Source organism: Mytilus edulis, chromosome 12 (genome assembly GCF_963676685.1).
Source record: "Mytilus edulis chromosome 12, xbMytEdul2.2, whole genome shotgun sequence".
NCBI classification, from domain to species: Eukaryota; Metazoa; Mollusca; class Bivalvia; order Mytilida; family Mytilidae; genus Mytilus; species Mytilus edulis.
Window position 1 is genome coordinate 18,130,158 of NC_092355.1, and position 21,243 is coordinate 18,151,400.

A 21,243-nucleotide genomic window follows, 5' to 3' on the forward strand; every position below is an offset into this window, starting at 1 on the left:
TGTGGACCTTGAACACAACTTCAATTATCCTATCATGCCTATGAAATACTGAAAAATGCACAGGGATTTGGCCTTAATTGACTGGTGTGCTCAGTTCTTCATCTTGACGTCGATTGTATATGGCTTAAAATCAAGTGTCAAATTTGATGCATATTAAGGACAAGAACATGTCCAGGTGTGGATTATGAACCCTGCTTTGTACTAGACAAACATGCCCAGGCTGATTTTTAACACTAGTTTACAATTTAAGTTTCAGAACCAGGTGCTCCGCAGGGCGCAGCTTTATACGACCGCAGAGGTCGAACCCTGAACAGTTGGGGCAAGTATGGACAAAACATTCAAGCGTGATACAGCTCTGAATTTGGATTGTGATCAAATTTTTGACATTATATGGGTTTTTTTACACAAAACAAATGTCAAGATTTTACAAATCAATTAAAGATTTCTTCTTCAAACTTATTTAAATCTAAAATTAAATAGTTGACACAGCATAGGTTTCGGACACAGAATGAATGTGGTCTAATGAACTTAAAATTTTGTTTTTTCTTTTGAGCAATTCACTATGCTGTTGAATATTAATCCTCTCAAAAATGTTTGAAGAAATTTTCTTTTTATATATGAAATCTGAAATGAGAAAAATTTACCCCCCCCCCCCATTTTTTTTTCACATCCCCCTTTCCCTTTTTCCAAAACTGATATCAATTCAAATTTCTAATGGAGTTTGCAACAACAACTACTCTTAAATACATCATAAAATATTAAAATGTTAAATAAAGTGCTTGTTATCACTGAATGGTAAAGATTGGTTGGTAGTAAAAGTGTGTATACATTGTATATTGTATAAAACAATGATCTAAGTTGATTCAACTACTATTCTGAACAAAGAAAGATAACTCCAATTGAAAATTACTTGCTATTGCACAATATTGTGCAATTAGATATTTCTTGCTATTGCACAATACTGTGCAATTGAAAATATTTGCTATTGCGCAATACTGTGCAATTGAAAATTTCTTGCTATTGCACAATACTATGCAATTGAAGATTTCTTGATATTGCGGAATACTGTGCGATTGAAAATTTCTTGCTATTGCACAATTCTTAATATAATAATTTTGGATCCTGATTTGAACCAACTTGAAAACTGGGTCCATAATCAAAAATCTAAGTACATGTTTAGATTCAGCATATCAAAAAAGCCCAAGAATTAATTTTTTGTTAAAATCAAACTTAGTTTAATTTTGGACCCTTTGGACTTTAATGTAGACCAATTTGAAAACGGGACCAAAAATTAAGAATCTACATACACAGTTAGATTCGGCATATCAACGAACCCCAATTATTCAATTTTTGATGACATCAAACAAAGTTTAATTTTGGACCCCGATTTGGACCAACTTGAAAACTGGACCAATAATCAAAAATCTTAAGTACATTTTTATATTCAGCATATCAAAGAACCCCAAGAATTCAATTTTTGTTAAAATCAAACTAAGTTTAATTTTGGACCCTTTGGACCTTAATATAGACCAATTTGAAAACGGGACCAAAACTTAAGAATCTACATACACAGTTAGATTTGGCATATCAAAGAACCCCAATTATTCAATTTTTGATGAAATCAAACAAAGTTCAATTTTGGACCCTTTGGGCCCCTTATTCTTAAACTGTTGGAACTCCCAAAATCAAACCCAACCTTCCTTTTATGGTCATAAACCTTGTTTAAATTTCATAGATTTCTATTTACTTATACTAAAGTTATGGTGCGAAAACCAAGAATAATGCTTATTTTGGCCCTTTTTGGCCCCCAATTCCTAAACTGTTGGGACCTCAACTCCCAAAATCAATCCCAACCTTCCTTTTGTGGTCATAAACCTTGTGTTTAAATTTCATTGATTTCTATTTACTTAAACTAAAGTTATAGTGCGAAAACCAAGAAAATGCTTATTTGGGCCCTTTTTGGCCCCTTATTCCTAAAATATTGGGACCAAAACTCCAAAAATCAATTCCAACCTTCCTTGTGTGGTCATAAACCTTGTGTTAAAATTTCATAGATTTCTATTCACTTTTACTAAAGTTAGAGTGCGAAAACTAAAAGTATTCGGACGACGACGGCGCCAACATCATACCAATATACGACCCAAAAATTTTCAATTTTTGCGGTCGTATAAAAAGCATGGAATTGTCAACCTTCCTGGCTCAAAAGTTTTGACTCGGAGCATCCAGTCTTTGATCTAACTGTTGAATGCTGCATGCCTAGACAAGAACATCAAATACCTATGTTTATGTCTTTAATTAGATATTACAAGGGATCAAACACACAAAATCATTCACTCAAAGCAAGCAGGGCGAGTCAGGTTTTCATGTTTGATGTTTATTTTTCAATTCTGACCATATACGGGTTGTACTTGAAAAAAAAAACACCTGAGAAAAAGGACTCACTCTGTATTAGCTGATTATCATATTTGTTGTTTTCTTTATTGTTTTGTACAATATAAGGCCATTAGTTTTCTCAATTAAAAAATTAAAATTGTTTTACATTTGTCATTGGGCACCTTTTTTTTTACTTTCTTAGTTTGTGCTATGGGCTTTGCTCAATGTTGAAGGCCATACAATGCCCTATACTTATTAACTTTTTTGGTCATTTGGCCTCTGTTAGAGTTGTCTAACTGGAAATTATACCACATCTTCTTATTTTTATAAGCTCTTACACCACAAAAGTACAAAAACAGCAATAATTTGGTCATGATTTATTTCACACTCACTCAGACAAATCTAGCCATACAACAACAGTTGATCAACAAATCTGTATCTAAGTCGTCGATGACACTTCGTGAATTTGTTACACAAAAAACGCAAGGCTACTTTTTATATCTAGCTGCCTTATATGTTAATAACAAAACATTCATTTTGTGCTAGAGAAAGATTTTAAATACAGCCATTGTCAGCACACGAAACACATCCATTTTGTGCCAGAAGTTGATTCCAAACACAGCCATTTTCAGCAAACTTAGGAATGCAGCTTGGTAAATTGTAATAATGATAAAATGACAAAAACTTTCATTTTGGCAAACTCTTATACAACCTATATCACAGTTATTTTCACTCTCTGAATAATATAATGCATAGAACATGTGAAAAAAATGTTATGGTAAAACTTGGTTGCTCAAGCAAAAATATACATGTATTACTATATGAAAGTAAAGCCATTCCATTGTTTCTTTTATGTAAATTGTTTTCTGAATTAAATATTAATTGTAACAACAATTTGAAAGCAAATTCAAAAATTCATTTAGCATCACATCGATGCAGTTCCCTAGTAAACTTCAACGACATATAAATATTCATAATGTCAAGGTCATTTTAAAACATTTACAATCTGCTTTCAGCCAAAAGACAACAATTGGACTGTATACAATTTTACCATTACAATTAAATTTTAACATTCAGCCATTTATAAACTAAATTTTCAAGACAATCTTGTAGGATGCTCATAATATATAACAATGGCACTTTCACCAGGTTACCATGGCAACAAAAAGAAAATCATCAACACATTGTATAGTCTAACATGACATCACATGTAAAAAGGTAGCACTTTTGATTGGCTTCTATGGCAACAAAAAGGATTTTATCAATATAAATTGAATATAGTAAAAAGAATAATTACACCACAAATTGAATTTCAAAAATGTATTGCATTGCAATTTTGTTGGCACTCTATAATATAATCTAAGACTAGGGTTTTTATAAGATTGATTGATATGCATTTACTTTTTTTTAATTCATTTTTTTAGTAATTTTTTAATAGGTTCATTACAAAACAGCTACATTTTGGTAAAAAACATAGAAAAGGGCAAAATATTTGGTAATTCCGGCACTGGTTTTAATATTTACCAATAAGACAAAGGTAATATATATGTCCATAATATACCCATCTTTTATGGTTCAAATTGACTATTTTGTAAATGCGCGACATTCACTAATTAATTTATGAGGTATATAAATGGCCAGCATTAAGACCTACTTCAACAAAATCTCATAATAAATCAATAAATACCAGGTCTTAATCTACCAAATTTGGTAACAAAGATCAAAAGACCCTTGCAGATCTTACTCTATTATCCTCTTTGAGTCACCTGACAAATATGTACACATTTAAAAAAAATAAAATGGTCATTTTCATGATTTCAACTCCCCCCCCTCTTTTACATTTTCAAATTTCCTTTCGTAACACTTTTATAAAAATCCAAAACAAATCACATTAATAATAATACTCTGGTTAAGTTACAAAGAGTTGCTGCCCCTTATTCAGACCTAAACTTGATTAATAGTTCCTAAATATTAGTCTCATTGTTTCAATTGACGATTCAGTTCCTCTGAAATAGCTTCCAAGAAGTCCATTGTGTATAAGTAATGCTCTGGTTTTACACTGAAAAAGAGAGAACAGGTTATTATAAATAGAATAATACATGGCAAAATCTGTATCGCACGCTGTATCACCACGAGAAACCAATATCAGTCCCGTATATCATATATTTCAACAGAATCAGATTCATGGAATGTCTGGTGTTTTTTAAATCGTCCGAAAATAAAAGCAAGAAATGGAAATTATGATTTTATTGTATTTTTTTCAGCTGACTATTTTTTTTTTACAGATTTATTGTAATTTGCTGAATATCCACATCGAAATGTCCCCTATAACCTTATTACTGTGGATTCATTATTATTCGTTGGATACTAATTTTCGTGGATTTCGTGGGTACAGGTGAACCACGAAATTAAATTCTCAACGAATAACAAATTTGCTATAGGCTTGTATGCAGACTTCCTCAAAACCACGAAATTAAATATCCACGAACATGTAGGTTTTCCTTAATCCACGAAAATTGGTATCCACGAAAATAAATGAATCCACAGTACATTCTCAATATACTTTTTTAAAGACCATGTATTTCAATAATTCACTAAGTAAATGATACTGTCCTATCATTTTAACTACATGTTTTAATTAAAAAAAAGAGAAGAAAATAACATCACTGATTTATATCAAACTAGTTGAAAAGATTTAGTAGGAACAGCAATTGGACGTCATAGATCAAACGTTGACGTTATTCGATTGATGATGTCAAGCCAGGTATGCAATACAGGGTATGGGATACAGGTTAGGAGAAACAGACTTGAAAAAAAAACTTTATCATATACAAAATTGCTGTATTTTATACTTAATATATGATAAAATGTTATTCATTCAACTTGTTCAAAATGTTGAAGACTGTAATTCTGCATATCAAAACGAACAGATGTTATTCAAATTTCTTTTTTAATAAGCCTCATTGGCACTGTAATTTTGTAAATTAGCAGAAGATATATATGTAGTTGAGAATGTGTATACAATTATCTGAATTTACAGTTGAAATTGGCCATAAATTTCGAGTCTTAAATTATTGAAATAAAATTCAGGGAAAATAAAAATTTTGAAAGGGAAGATAATTGATAGAGAATAAATATAAAGGCACTAAGAAAGCCAAGTTTGTAAAAACATCCCTGAAGTTTTGCACTTGAAACTTATCACAGCTCTTTCTTGCAATTTAATTCAATAAAACATATTAAGTACAAATTGTAAAACCATGATGTGCCATCCATTCTTTATATGTAATTGTTTAGCACAAGGAGGAAACTATACTAATGACCAAATAGTTGCAAATTTTAATGTCATAACAACATTCAAATGCAAATCAAATATCATGCTACATGAAAACATAGATAATCTTATCCATATTTATGCAGCCATTCTTTTTATATAGGAACGTTACATCTGTGCAAAATTCCGAAAAGCAGATCAGCTGTATATGCATTAGATGTTCCAACTAAGCCAGATTAACATTTTCTATTTGTGGGTTCTAAAAACAATGGAAAACAGTATTGCAATAACTTACTTCTTTAAGCCATATATACATCCTGCCAAATCTTTTGTCATTTTACCAGAATCAACTGTGGCTACACATGCCTTTTCTAATGTGGTGGCAAATCTGTAAACAGAAAACATAAAATACAATACATTCAACCAACAGCAAAACATGAATTTTACTACTAAATGTACAATTGTATCCATGCATGAAGGATGAACATTTTGTGTTAAATTCCAGGTGTAAACAAAGTAATCCCAAAATAAACCCATGTGAGCACTTTAATATGTATACTAAAATGTTACAAGATACATGGGGACGACACAAATGACGTAATCTCAACCGTACCCCAAAATTTTCCAAGACTACCCAAGTACATGTTTTGTATGTAAATTAATACATAGTACAAATGTTAATCAGGTATTAAAGATCCAAGATCAGATAAGTTGATAATCATGTTTTGTCATATCCGTCTTGAAATGAATGTTGATCATCATTTCCTGGATCAAGTGAACATTTTTGTCAGACGTAAATTTAACGAAAATTCAAAAAATTTGGTTTAAAGTTGATTTTAGTCTGTCTTTTTATGCACTGCAATAAATCATCCTTACCAAAATACTGTAAATTTGGAAATTATTGCAATGTTTTTATAATAGCGTAAAATGGCACAGGTTTGTTATTCCAACAATTTAGTTTTTTTTTTACCTACAGTCTGTGCCAAACTGATTTAGGGTTTGTCTGAACAAAAAGAAATACAAACTTTTCTACTATATATTAAACTAAAAAATCTTTAAAGTTCTGTCTGTCCGAATCATTTTTTGTCTGACATTTTGTCGGTCAGACAGAGTTTGGGATTCACTGACGTGAATAGAGGGATTTTTAACTGTATCTTCCATATCAAAATTTTGACTATTAGTTTTGAGACACCAAGTTGTACCTTTGTAGTTCAGCATTTCCGTCTAATTTTCCTCTATGTTCCAGTCCTCTTGTCCAAGCATAGATACTAGCTACAGGGTTGGTACTGGTAGGGTTGCCTTTCTGGTGTTCTCTGTAGTGACGGGTTACTGTACCGTGAGCAGCCTCAGACTCGATGGTCTTTCCGTCGGGACACACCAATACACTTGTCATCAAACCAAGAGAGCCATAACCTGCAAGAAATTTAAAAATCTAATGTTACAATACATTATTTTTATACATGGTGAAGCTGTAATAGCTTTTGATTACTTAAATTATGCTGTTAATTTTCTCGTTTGAATTGTTTTACATTGTCATTTAGGGGCCTATTATATCTTACTGTGCGGTACTGGCTTTGCTCATTGTTGAAGGCAATATGGTGATGTATAGTTGCTAATTTCTGAGTCATTTTGGTCTTTGTGGATAGTTGTCTCATTGGCAATCATACCTATTCTTCTTTTTCATAATCTAAAATACACTGCAGCTCAGATTAATTTTGCCATTTCAACCTGCACACCACTAACAGTCCATTTCTTTCACTGACAAAAATCTTTAACAGAATTTTAGCAGTAACATCTAGGATCAGATAAGTTCATAATCACGTTGTATCAGATCCGTCTTGAAATTATGATGATCATCATTTCCAGATTTAAAAATATTTTTTTTAACATTCTTGGTCAAACTGAATTTATTTTGCACAAGCCTCATTAAAACTCGAGTTTAACTTAAATTGGTTAATAATATTGCAAACAATATTTTTCCCAAGTTAATTGAAGTTCATTTATAATGATGAACATAGACTCATGGAATTTCCTACCCAAAAGGTGGTAGACAAAAGTAACTATCTATATCCTTTGATGACAAATGTGGATAAGCAAAAGTCGTGTCCTGTAAAAATGTATTAGGTCCTGTGGATTTTTGTTAATTTCGTAATACATTCCTTAGAAAAATTTCTAAGAATCATCAACTCAGTCCTGTAAATGCAAACCAAAATTTCTATGACTGGAAAATAATTTTATTCAATTGACAACAATCTTTTTGAACAGAATTTAAGCAGTAGGTCCTAGGATCAGATAAGTTCATAATCATGTTACTTCAGATCCGTCTTGAAATTATGATGATCATCATTTCCTCGTTTTTTTCTTTTTTTTGGTATTTCTTTTGAAATTCTTGGTGTCTGAATTTAATTTGCACATGCCTTCGCCTTAAAAATACATTCATTTAAACTCAAGTTCAATGTTAATTTGGTAAACAATAATGCAAACAAAACACATTTTCCCAAGTTAACTGAAGTTCATTTATTATAATGAATGAGAAGACCATAAATTTCCTAACCTAACGATGGTAGACACAAGTTACCGTCTTTAGGCCATAAAAAATAATAGGTTTGTTTGCCCAAACGCTACCTACCCAGAAAAAAGCTGCCTACTCAAATTCTTTTATTGTCCTGATTTAAAGATGTTTTTTCTAATCAGATAGGCTTGAAGACTAATAAACACCCGATACTTCAATTTCTCTTTTTGAAAAAAAAATTTAAAAAATGCCTACCTACCTACCCACTGTCTCAACCTTTGGGTAGGGTTTGGGCAAACCAAAATATTTTGAATTGTGGCCTTAACACTTGACAACTAATGTGGTTAAGTGAAAATAACTTTATGCAACTGACAGCAATCATGAACAGGATTTTTTTAAGTAGGTCCTAGGATCAGATAAGTTCATAATCATGTTGTATCAGATCCGTCTTGAAATTATAATCATCATCATTTCCTTGAACTTTTATTGTTTTTGCACATGCCTACACCTTAAATATACATATTATCCATACTATTGAATTAAAACAGAGTCAAAAAAGATACCAAAAACAATTTAAACTCACAAGTCGGGGGAAAAAAACCCAACTGTACACAAAACACAATAAATACAACTAAAGACTGAGCATCATAAACCCAACGAAAAACTGGGGTGATAAGTCTTTAATACACTTCTATTTTGAACATTTTCAGATTTATTATTAACAAGAATGTGTCCATAATACACGAATGCCCCACTCGCACTATCATTTTCTATGTTCAGTGGGCCGTGAAATTGGGGTCAAAACTTTAATTTGGAATTAAAATTAGAAAGATCATATCATAGAGAACATGTGTACTAAGTTTCAAGTTGATGTAACTTTAACTTCATCAAAAACTACCTTGACCAAAAACTTTAACCTGAACGGACGGAGCCACAGACCAGAAAACATAATGCCCCTCTACTATCGTAGGTGGGGCATAAAAAACACCAATCAACCTCTCAACAAGAATGTGTCCCCAGTACACGGTTGCCCCATCCACATTATCATTTTCCATGTTCAGTGGACTGTGAAAATGGGGGAAAATCTCTAATTTGGCATTAAAATTAAAAAGATCATATCTTGGCAACATGTGTACTAAGTTTCAAGTTGATTGGACTTCAACTTCATCAAAAACTAGCTCAATCAACTTTAACCTGAAGCTGGATTGAACAGACGCACAGACCAGAAAACGTAATGCCCATAAATAGGGCATAAAAAGTAAGATCATAATATGTACATCTTTTTTTTTCAGTTGAATTTCAGTATTTAGAGGATTTTTTTAATATTGTATAATTCTATTTCATATACTAGTTACCCACAAATATTCACTAAAAATTTAATAAAATTCAAGATATAAGTTTGCACTAAAGATCTATTATTGATTATCAACTAAATTGAACAGAAAAAATCTATGCAGTGAATAAGAAGTAACTCCTAGGATCAGATAAGTTCATAATCACGTTTTGTCAGATCCGTCTTGAAATTATGATCATCATCATTTCTAGGATTATTCTTTTCATGCTATTTCTTTTAACCTTCTTGATCAAATTGAAACATATTTGTTTACACATGCCTACACCTTAAAAATATATTTATTTGTATATTTATTTATACCAATAAAATCAACTCTTTAATACACTCCTAACTTGAACAGTTTCAGGTTTTTTTTTATATTACAAAAAAAAACAGCTCTACTCCTCTTATTATAGACAACAACAAATAGAAGTTTATACTACAAGCAAGCAAACAAAGTAATACAGCACCCACAATGCAAATACAAGAACCTCCAGATAGTCTATAGTCTAATTTTCAATGTCTCTTACTCCAGGAAGTCATTTTAAAGACATTGAACCCATACCCATCAACCTCTGAAAATGAAAATGCAGGTTGCAACCTGAATTAAGGATGAAAAAAAATCAGGTTGTTACACTAAAGCTTTTTTGAAGTTTCATTTTAGATTTGAGAGGATTTTTTAAAATTCTATAATTTTATAGCATGTACTGGTTTTTTTTATATTTAATTTTTTTTTACAATTTAACTACCATATGAATTTGTTAAATATTTATTATAAATTAATTATTAATTGATTTGAACTGAATTCGACTGACAAAAATCTTAAACAGAATTTAAGCCATAAGATCTAGGATCAGGTAAGTTCATAATCATGTTATATCAGATGTATTGTAATTATGATGGTCATCATTTCCAGGAATTTGTCTATTTTAGCTAAGATAAGAAAATTCTTATTTCAGATAAGTTCATAATCACGTTTTATCAGATCCGTCTTGAAATTATGATTCATCATCATTTCTAGGATTATTCTTTTTATGCTATTTCTTTTAACCTTCTTGATCAAATTGAAACATATTTTTTTACACATGCCTACACCTTAAAAATATATTTATTTGTATATTTATTTTTTTACACATGCCTACACCTTAAAAATATGTATATTTGTATATTTATTTATACCAATAAAATCAACTCTTTAATACACTCCTAACTTGAACAGTTTCAGGTTTTTTTTTTATATTACAAAAAAAACCAGCTCTACTCTTCTTATTATTTTTAGCCATAAGATCTAGGATCAGTTAAGTTCATAATCATGTTATATCAGATGTATTGTAATTATGATGGTCATCATTTCCAAGAATTTGTCTATTTTAGCTATTTCTTTTAACCTTTTTTTTAATATTTTTTGCAGCACATATTTTTACCCTTTGTAAACAGACCAGATCTTATTTTTGTATTTGTGACCATGCTATGACAATCACATCCAGTTAAAAAAAAAAAAAAAAAAAAAGAACATACCTTCCTGGTCTGTTTGCAAAGGGTAGACCCGGGGGAGGGGAAACAGACATTCTTCTTGTATTTTGTTTATAATTTGATTTGAACTGAATTCGACTGACATAAATCTTTAAACAGAATTTTAGCCATAAGATCTAGGATCAGTTAAGTTCATAATCATGTTGTATCAGATGTATTGTAATTATGATGGTCATCATTTCCAGGAATTTGTCTATTTTAGCTATTTCTTTTATCCTTTTTCTAATATTTTTTCCAGCACATACTTTCACCTTAAAAATACATTTATTTTATTTATACTAATAAAATCATCTGTCATATATATATATATATTCCTATCTTGAACCTTTTCAGATTTGTTATTTACAAAACAGCCCAGCAAATCAACTCTACTTATAATAGACAGCTTTGATCCTTCTTAATATACTAAAAGTCAGCAAACTCATTTAAACAGCACCCAAAATGTGAATCCAGGAACCTCTAGAAAGTGTTTGGTTTAATTTTCAATGTCTCTTACTCTTAAGAAGTCAATTAAGTTTAATTATATCATTTTTAAAATTCATTGATATTTTCCACTTGTATCAAATGTTTTGGAAATAATTTGAGATGAGATTTCAACGAGACTGAAATGTCAGAAGAACACATCCTTAAACTATGTATTTGTTAAATATTTATTATTAATTAATTATTAATTGATTTAAAATGATTCAACTGACAACAATCTTGAACAGAATTATAGCAGTAAGATCTGTCATACAAGTGAGAGGTTTAGCTAGCTATAAAACCAGGTTCAATCCACCATTTTCTACATTAGAGAATGCCTGTACCAAGTCAGGAATATGACAGTTGTTATCCATTCGTTTCATGTGTTTGGACTTTTGATTTTGGATTTTCCTTTTTGAATTTTCCTTGGAGTTCAGTATTTTTGTGTTTTTACTTTTTATCTAGGATCAGAAAAGTTCATAATCACGTTGTATCAGATCCGTCTTGAAATTATGATCATCATCATTTCCTGGAATTTTTGTTTTTTTGTTTTTTCATTTATAAAACAATTTTATTTCGCACATGCCTACACCTTATAAATACATTTAATTTTTTTATAATGATAAAAGGAAATGTTTTATACATTTCTATTATTATTTAATAAAAGCCAGCAAAACAACTCTTAGTACTTATCATAGACAACTTGTTCCTGACTTGTACACTAAAAGCAAGCAAATCAACTTACACAGCACACAAAATGCAAAACTAGGAACTTGCAGATAGCTTTTGGTTTGATTTCCAATGTCACTTTAATATTCAAGGTTAATCAAGACTTTCTGCAATTTTCATGACTTCTTACCTTGAGCAACAATATCAGATTGTACATCCCCATCGTAGTTCTTACAGGCCCATACAAATCCTCCATCAGATTTCAGGGCTTGGGCTACCATATCATCAATAAGTCTGTGCTCATACCAGATCTTATTTTTGTCAAAGTCACCCTTGTAATCTCTGAAAGATAGGTGTATAAAGGATTGCAAAGAAATGTTCCAAATCTGATTGTAAAGGAGTGGAGATTTATAGGGGTGTCAGAAGTTATTTGTTATAAATTGATTTAAACTGAATTCGACCAACATAAATCAACCTGCCCACCATTGGCAGTCCACTTCTTTCACTGACCAACATAAATCTTGAACAAAATTTTAGCAGTAACATCTAGGATCAGATAAGTTCATAATCATGTTGTATCAGATCCGTTTTGAAATTATGATCATCATCATTTCCAGAAATTTTTGTCTATTTTTTTGCTAATTCTTTTAATATTCTTGGTCAAACTGAATTTTTTTTTGCACATGGCTACATCGTCAAAAAAATTTGAATGATGGTGATTTCTTATGAAGATTATAAGTCTTAACAATCATAGGATATAATCAATTTATTTTTATGCAGGGTAAATTGAAAATATCAAAAGTGGTCTTAATTCTTTTAAAAATAGTTGTTGGCCACTAATTGTAGAGCTTGTCAAATAACATGTTAGAATTTCATATTAAAATCAGACAAGAATTAAACATTTGAGAGCAGATGGACAGACAGAAGCCTATTCTGTCCACTGTACTGGTTTTCTGGTTATTTGCAGGGAGGAGAGAGAGAATAAAATACCTCTTTGAACGGCATATATTAGCACTTCCTGAACCTTGGTCTGTGTCTACATGGCTTACAAAGACTTAAACTTGCTTACTTTTCAAAGATTTCTTGGAATATATCTTTAAATCTGCCATCATATCTCTTAAGGATGGTATTCTTTGTGCTCATGTAAAGAGGCCATTTCTTCATGATAGCATACTGGAAACAGGCGTGGGCAAATCCTTGGATACTCTGTAAAGAGAAAAAATAATATCTATTTTATTTAATTAGAAACAGGAATGTGTCACAGATGCCCCACTCGCACTATCCTTTTCCATGTTCCATGAAATTGGGTAATAATCTAATTTGGTATTAAAATTAGAAAGATTATACTATAGGGAACATATGTACTAAGTTTCAAGTTGATTGGACTTCAATTTTATCAAAAACTACCTTGACCAAAAACTTGAACCTGAAACTCCCACTTTCATTTTCTATGTTTAGTTGACCATGAAATTGGGGTCAAAAGTCTAATTTGGCTTCAAAATTTAAAAGATTATATCATAGGGAACATGTGTACTAAGTTTCAAGTTGATTGGACTTCAGCTTCACCAAAAACTACCTTGACCAAAAACATTAACTTGAAACTCCCATTTTCATTTTCTATGTTCAGTGGACCGTGAAATTGGGGTCAAAAGTCTAATTTGGCTTTAAAATTAGGAAGATCATATCATAAGCAACAAGTCTAATAAGTTTCAAGTTGATTGGACTTCAGCTTCATCAAAAACTACCTTGACCAAAAACTTTAACCTGAACGGACGGACGCACCGGCGAACGGAGCCACAGACCAGAAAACATAATGCCCCTCTACTATCGTACATTGTGTAGGTGGGGCATAAAAAGAACAAGAATGTGTCCCCAGTACACGGATGCCTCATCCGCATTATCATTTTCTATGTTCAGTGGACCGTGAAAATGGGAGAGTTTCTACTTTGGCATTAAAATTAGAAAGATCATATCATAGGGAACATGTGTACTTAGTTTCAAAGTGACTGGACTTCAACTTCATCAAAAACTACCTTGCGCAAAAACTTTAACCTGAAGCGTGACAGACGACCGAACAAACAGACCAGAAAACATAATGCCCATAAATGGGAAATAATAAATGGTGCATAAAAAACAATTATGTCCTTTTACCATATAGATCCCCCTTCAAAACTGGATTTCGAATCTTTATAATCAATCTCTGCATCAGTTAGGCAAACAAATATTTAAAGATTCATGGCCAGTTAAGAGCTAAACATTTTGTATTGACATCTGTTGCCAGTAGAATTCTAACCCTTAGATATTAAGAATCATTGGGTCGTCCTTGTTTGTTGTTAGTTTTATTTATATCTTGTTATGGAATCTATTAAATATAGTATGGTGTTCATTGCAACAGGCCAAGATTAATACAATATTATTCCTTAAAAGTTTAACAAATGTTTAAATCCATTTTTTTTTCTGTAGATTCCTCTTTCATTTTTAAAAGCACTAAAACCTGTGTCTAATAAAACATCACATTATTAACTATCTGGTTGAAATTATAATTACTGAATGCAAATTTCAAATTAATCAATGTCAGTTATTAGGATCAGAACATTTTTATAATCACTATTCATTCCCGTCTTGAAATGTATAAAATTCATCATGTCCTGGTAAATAACAAATTGTAGTTAAAATACATGTAAAAGTTAAACCAGCTGTTACCAAGTCTCTAATCTTACACATCAAAATTAAGTTGTTCTGGAAAAACTATTAGGCCAAAAAAAAAAAGTGGTTCCCATTTCCCTACCTACTCTATTTTAAGATTAGAAACAGCATAGACCTAACATTTTTTTTGGTCATTTTTCAATAAGCACTGTCATGACTTTTAAAGTCAAAATTTCTCTCCCATAGACTCAATGTAAAGATCCTACCACCATACCTTATTTTTTTCAAAGATGTAATAGGAATCACACTTATAAATTCTATTTGGCCTTCTGTAACATACTGAATGTTATCCTTTTTTGTAAAAAACACAGTAGCCCATACTATGCATTATTTATTTAAAACTTAAAGAAAAAGAGGGGGGTTACTTATGACCCACTGTAGGTTTAACCTTTTAAGAATCATATTTAATTCTGAAAATACATCACACAATTTGAACATTTTACAAAACTTATGTGTTGGTATATTTCTATAAATAAATATAGCAATCATCCTATATATATATATATATATATATATATGTATACCATACTTTTTACATGTGTGATACCACCCTAAAAAGATATTATTTTCTATCACAATCACCATGTTTATCATTGTTTTTGGTTTATATTTTTATCTCATTGTGTAAATTTGTTTACCTCATCTGTATTGTACATTCCCATCAATGGTCCTCCACCATTTGTGAAGTCAAACACATGCATTCTTTGTTCTTTGCCTCCTTCAGGTGTAAACACAAGCTCAAACTTGCCATTACCTGGGGCAACAAAGTCAAGGGCTCTGTACTGTAAAATACAATTCAAATATAATATTAATAATCATTAACATTACCAGTGAATAAAAAGAAAGGGTTGCAAGCAACCTCTCAGTCAAAGGCGTGAATATTTAAAATCTAAATTATCTTTTGTTTTAGATTTAAAAAGTGTGAGAATCATTTAGTGGGTGTTATATATGTACACCGATTTATTCTACTCTGAAACCAGAGGTGTGCCTTTCAAAGGCAGGATATTCACACAAGACAGGACAATAATGAATAGGGGACATAGCATCTCAAATTTTGTTGGAACGTTTGAACATTTTTCTTCCTGTAAGTTTTTAGTTTTCTGGTCATGTTCCAAATTAAGTTTAGCCTGTAAGCATGGGACCATCAGTTTTGTAAAGGGAATGGCAAGTCAATAAGTATTATACTACAAAAAAGATTGTGATTTCTGTAAAGTAATTAAAATATTCAGAAATTAATGTGTGCATTTATTATTGTGATTTTGTCATTTTTGAATAAAACTTTAAATTTTGCAATATTGAGAAAAATCTTTTTTAATTCATTTACAAAATTTCAAAATGAGAGTTTAAATTATCATGATTATGACCATGTCGCATTTTTCACAATAATTTCTGAATCAACAGTATAGTAAGTCAGTCTAAATATTCAAGCTAGTTTCCAACACCTTTTCAATAAAATCATTCATCATCTGTCCGACATCTACAAGCACATGAAGCACAGGAAAACATTGTATCATTTATACTCAAACATCTTGTTTCTTTTTTTTATAGTTCATTTAAGTAAAAATGTTTTGAATCAGTTTTCAAACTTTCCTTAAGTCTAAGAACATGAAAGCTAATATGAACTTTACCTTAATATTTTGAACCCTTGAATAAAATAATAAGTTTTGCAATCTTTGCTGTTTTCTCAGACACTACTTGTTCATTGAATACCAATTACAATTCAGAAATGCAATTAAATAGTCTATTGATACATTGATATTTAAAACATTGTATATGTTTAATATTTGTTAATGTGTGCTGCTGGAAATTATTTGAGATACAAATTAAATGTGACCTCTATAACTTTTGAAGGGTTGTCGAAGGGCTGTCGGCAAATTTACATTTGTGTTTGAATTATATTTAGTCATGGAGTATGGGTATAACTCAATTCCACTAACAACAATGTTGAACAGAATTTTCACAGTAAGATCTAGGATCAGATAAGTTCATAATCACGTTGTATCAGATCCGTCTTGAAATTATGATCATCATTTCCTTGAACATTTTTTTTTTGGCCTATGTTTTATAACCTTCTTGGTTAAACTGACTCAATATTGTTTTTTGTATACAACAATGGCTAAACAAGAAAAAGACAAACAACAGTACACAAAAACACAATATACAACTTGTTTATTAAATACAATGAACTCTTTCAGTTTTGGCAATAAACTTAAGTGTGCACTGTAAAAACAATTGCTTTTGCCCAGTTAAAAACGTTCATGCTTAAACTCAATACCAGTTTAATAATATACCTGATCTCCAAAGGCGTGACGGCCAATAACAATAGGTCTTGTCCATCCTGGTACAAGACGGGGAACTTTCTCACAAAGGATTGGTTCACGGAACACTGTGCCATTCAAAATATTTCTGATGGTTCCATTAGGACTCAGCCACATTTTTTTTAGTTTGAATTCTATAAAAAGAAATCATATATATGTTAAACAAAATGGTTCTTCTATATGATTATCAGAACTGTTTCCTTACATATTCTGTTATGTAGAAAATATAAAAAATTCTAAGTAATTTCATCATATTAATATTTTAAGAATCCTGGTATTAAAATTAGCAATTAAAAAGACCCATACAGTTATTGATGCAAAAATGTCAGTTTGCGAAAAATGGTCAGTCCTGTCGGTCAAAATGAGGCTTGGACCAGTGTTACGGAAGCTTGTGCCGGTCCCGATGACAAAACAGCCTTTGCAGTGCCTTTTTTATTGGTATTTAGTTGTTCCGCAACTAATTCCAATACATGTTTACATCGGTCATCAGATGTACCTGCTGCTAATTTCCGGTACTGATTTCCTATTATAAACAAACTGAAACCTATGGAAAAACTAAAGCGCCCATGTACATGTGACCTGCTAAATTTGTTCATATAGCCATCCCTGGCAAACAATCTGCGTTTGAACCCTTCGATGGAGAGAACAAATACTGAGAAATTTTTACCAAAATTTTACAACTTTTATACTGGCAGTTGCAAGTTGAACTTGTAAGGCCAAATAAAAAAGTATGTGTGGTTCCAGTTACATCTGAAAAAAAGTTAGGGTAGGTAGGTAGGGATTTTTTTTTATTTTATGGTTTTTTTTTTACATTGAGTCTATGGGAGCAACATTCTGACTTAAACAGTGCTTAACGAAAAATGACAATAAAATGTTTAGGGTAGGCTATTTTTAAGCCAAAAAAGTAGGGACGGTAGGGTTACTGAAACCACACATATATTTTTATTTGGCCTAAGTCAAAAACATATTGGATCTTTTGATTATTTAAAACTAAAGGTTATCAACCATAAGAGTAACATTGATCAAGATATTGATGCATTTTATGCAAAGAAAACAATCTGGGACAAAATATGGGAAAAAGTGTCAGATTTTGGATCCTTTTTATAATGTTAATTATCTAGCAATTTAGAACATAATTGCAGCTTTGTATAACACAAACCTTCCACTCGCTCTTCATCAGGAGTAATGGTGGCACATTTGACTCCTACGTTGTACTTCTTAATGGCTAGCGCTGAATCAATGGTGACCTGGTCGTCTGTCTGGTCACGGTATGGCAAGCCCAAATCATAGTACTTTAGGTCAACATCAAGGTAGGGAAGAATCAACTGAAATATACATGTCAATAAAATTACAGGCCACTTATTTTGATGCCATGTAAATTATTGGCTCTTGGTAAAAAAAAATATATACACAAGTGAAAGTTAAAAAAACATCAAATTTATGCACTTCATAAATCCATAGAGAATAACGCTTTTTTTTTATGTACATTTGTAATGAAAATATATCAAAAATGTTTATTGTATTCATGTCACATATTTTGACTGAGGAATCACTAAAGCCTGAGTGAACCTGTAAAGACAGTCGGTTGGTTCCCTCCTTTTGAAAATGTATAAATGGCTCTGAATAATTTGGCTATGTGAATTATAACTCCTAGTTTTTTTTGTGGAGTTCCAGTTGCTTATTCTTTAGTTTTCTATGTTGTGTCATGTGAACTATTGTTTGTCTGTTTGTCTTTTTCATTTTTAGCCATGGCGTTGTCAGTTTATTTTCGATTTATGAGTTTGACTGTCCCTCTGGTACCTTTCGTCCCTTTTCTATGCCTGTAAAGTTGCAAAACATGGCCTGTCGTAACTATGCCTAGTAAAGAAATGTGATGCTTACAGTTTCCTTGATTTTCTCCCAGATAATCCTGGTCATCTCATCTCCGTCAAGTTCAACAACTGGGTTATCAACCTTGATTCTTTTACCAGTAGCATCTGTAAAACAAACCATAATTCTTAAGATTATATTAGGCCAAACAAAAATATATGTCTGTTTCCTGCTGCCAAGGCAAAAAAATCAGGGTCGGTAGGTCGGGATTTTTTTTTTTTTTGCAATCCCTGTCAGATTTGCAGATGGTTAAATGTCATGTTTGGTTAGGGTCCTGTACCCTAAAATCATTTAATCTCTTTAAAGAATCTTTAATTGAATAATCCTCCCAGTGACATTTTTTAAACCTTAATTGTATCACATTTGTGCTGGGAGCAGCCATTTTGATTGTTTGAGTATAGTAAAATACGGATCTGGATCGAAAACGAATTTTTCCGGACCTGAAACGATTTTTTCCCGGAATTGAATAAAAAGATCTAGGGTCGGTCGGGAAACAGACATATATTTTTTTTTGGCCTTACATCATGCCTATAATCAATATTATAAATAATAATACAAAAGTCTTTAAGAAACCCAAGAACAAATCTAGTGGTATCCTAAGTATTTCATCAGAGACCCAAAAGACTTTTTTGCACTACAAAAATATTGTTGAATTGTGTAATGTCAAAAAATGAATGTAAATAAACATATTCCTTTTTTGTTTACATGTGTATTAAGCTTACAACATTTCTACAAAAAAATATTTGAGAACATTTAAAAGTTCTTATTCCTTGTGTTTCAAGGATATAAACTATTAATATGTGATCTATTGCCAATTTAAATGTAGTGTATTGTGCCTATGCTCTTTTCCAGATATATATTTGAAATGCCCCAACAGTAAAGGGTTTGTATAAAAAAATTGACTGAGGGAAACAAATCATTAAAAGAAGCCTTTATTACTCTGCTTTTAACAATCAATATATTAATTAAACTTTCATGATTGGTGATCAGTAAAGGTGTTAAAATTTGAGGACTATATATAATTGAAATTATCTTAACAGACATGACAGGTGTTAAAATTTGATGACTATTCAAAGGTGAAAAAAATATTACAGGTAATACCTAATGTACAATGTAAGGACCAATCAAAGTGTTAGGATTAGATATGTGGATGGATTTTAAATTATAAAAAAAGAAATAAATAAAAGGATAATTTCTATGAAAAACATAAAAATAGATCATTTTGAGGTAGAGTTAGTGAAAAAAATGCAGACATTTTCTCCTAGAATAACCCCATGAAAGTTTGACAATTTGTGGCCTTTTTTAATTATAAATTTCTAAGTATACTAGTATACTTGAAATTTATTACACCAAGAACTGCAGGTCAATTTGTTTATTATCCCTGAATGTGACAACTTTAAAGGGTGTCACTATAACAAAAGTGTTCCATCATAAATCTAGTAGCTTATTTATTTTCTTATAAAGTTGTTCCTATTGATCTGAACACCTACACTTTAAGCATGTTAAGTTTAAAACTTGTATTTATAGTTTTTTTTGTTTTTTTTTAAATCACTATAAATGCATTTGTAACCTTTCAGGGTCAAACTGCTTCATTTTATAGTCAACAGAAAGTACCTAGATGCAGTTGCCAAACCAAAATTCGAAAACTTTTCTTAGTGTTTTTTTATTTGCGCCCTCTTCAGATACATAAATCATGCGAGCTACAGTACAGTTCTGCAACTTAGTTACTATGGAGATTGCTACATATTCAATCTTTAATTGTACCAATGGCATGATGAATATTTAACAATGGAACAATCGCGTGCAAAAATGTTGATAAAGACGCTGAGAAAATGCAACTGTACGAGCAAACTCAGCTTCGTCCGTTTTTCAATTTTTGAAGTTCATAGTTGCGGTCAATCAAGGACAACGTAAATTTGGAGAAAAACACAATGACAGCATCCTTATCTTACGCAGACTTACAGTTTCTGTTTGGGGTACTAGCTATTGAAGCTGGTGCAACAAAGTTGTGAGCTAATCCGCCAGCGCGGCACAAAACTCTTCCCAAAGCTGTAACTGGACTTGCCATTTTTCACGCACTTGCTGAAAAGACCGGCACCGGAAGTTTAGTGGAATATCTTCAGAAAATTGAAGGGGGGAATCAAAATTTATCAGTTTTTATTTATGATCTACTTTGACTAAAAGAAATTCAATTCAA

The 21,243-nt window shown here is 31.3% G+C and overlaps 1 protein-coding gene across 1 annotated transcript; it reads right to left on the minus strand.

Annotated features, from left to right (window-relative positions):
* Nucleotides 1-2,735: 2,735 nt before the first annotated feature.
* Nucleotides 2,736-21,170, minus strand: LOC139497900 (isocitrate dehydrogenase [NADP], mitochondrial-like). The gene is made up of 10 exons (XM_071286140.1): nucleotides 21,009-21,170; nucleotides 19,059-19,153; nucleotides 18,337-18,502; nucleotides 17,151-17,311; nucleotides 15,498-15,641; nucleotides 13,223-13,359; nucleotides 12,344-12,495; nucleotides 6,847-7,057; nucleotides 5,940-6,032; nucleotides 2,736-4,432 (listed from the first exon to the last, which is right to left on the minus strand). The coding sequence occupies exons 1-10, from the start codon at nucleotides 21,112-21,114 to the stop codon at nucleotides 4,351-4,353; spliced, it is 1,347 nt and encodes a 448-aa protein (XP_071142241.1). The 5' UTR covers nucleotides 21,115-21,170; the 3' UTR covers nucleotides 2,736-4,350.
* Nucleotides 21,171-21,243: the final 73 nt, after the last annotated feature.

What these genes read in the sequence shown, in the direction of transcription:
- LOC139497900 (XM_071286140.1), bottom strand. Translation starts at nt 21,114, where the DNA reads ATGGCAAGTCCAGTTACAGCTTTGGGAAGAGTTTTGTGCCGCGCTGGC. An exon ending in GTCACGCCTTTGGAGATCAG is followed by an intron (nt 15,642 to 17,150) that starts GTATATTATTAA and finishes TGTATTTTACAG; the next exon opens with TACAGAGCCCTTGACTTTGT. An exon ending in ATCTGATATTGTTGCTCAAG is followed by an intron (nt 7,058 to 12,343) that starts GTAAGAAGTCAT and finishes AATTTCTTGCAG; the next exon opens with GTTATGGCTCTCTTGGTTTG.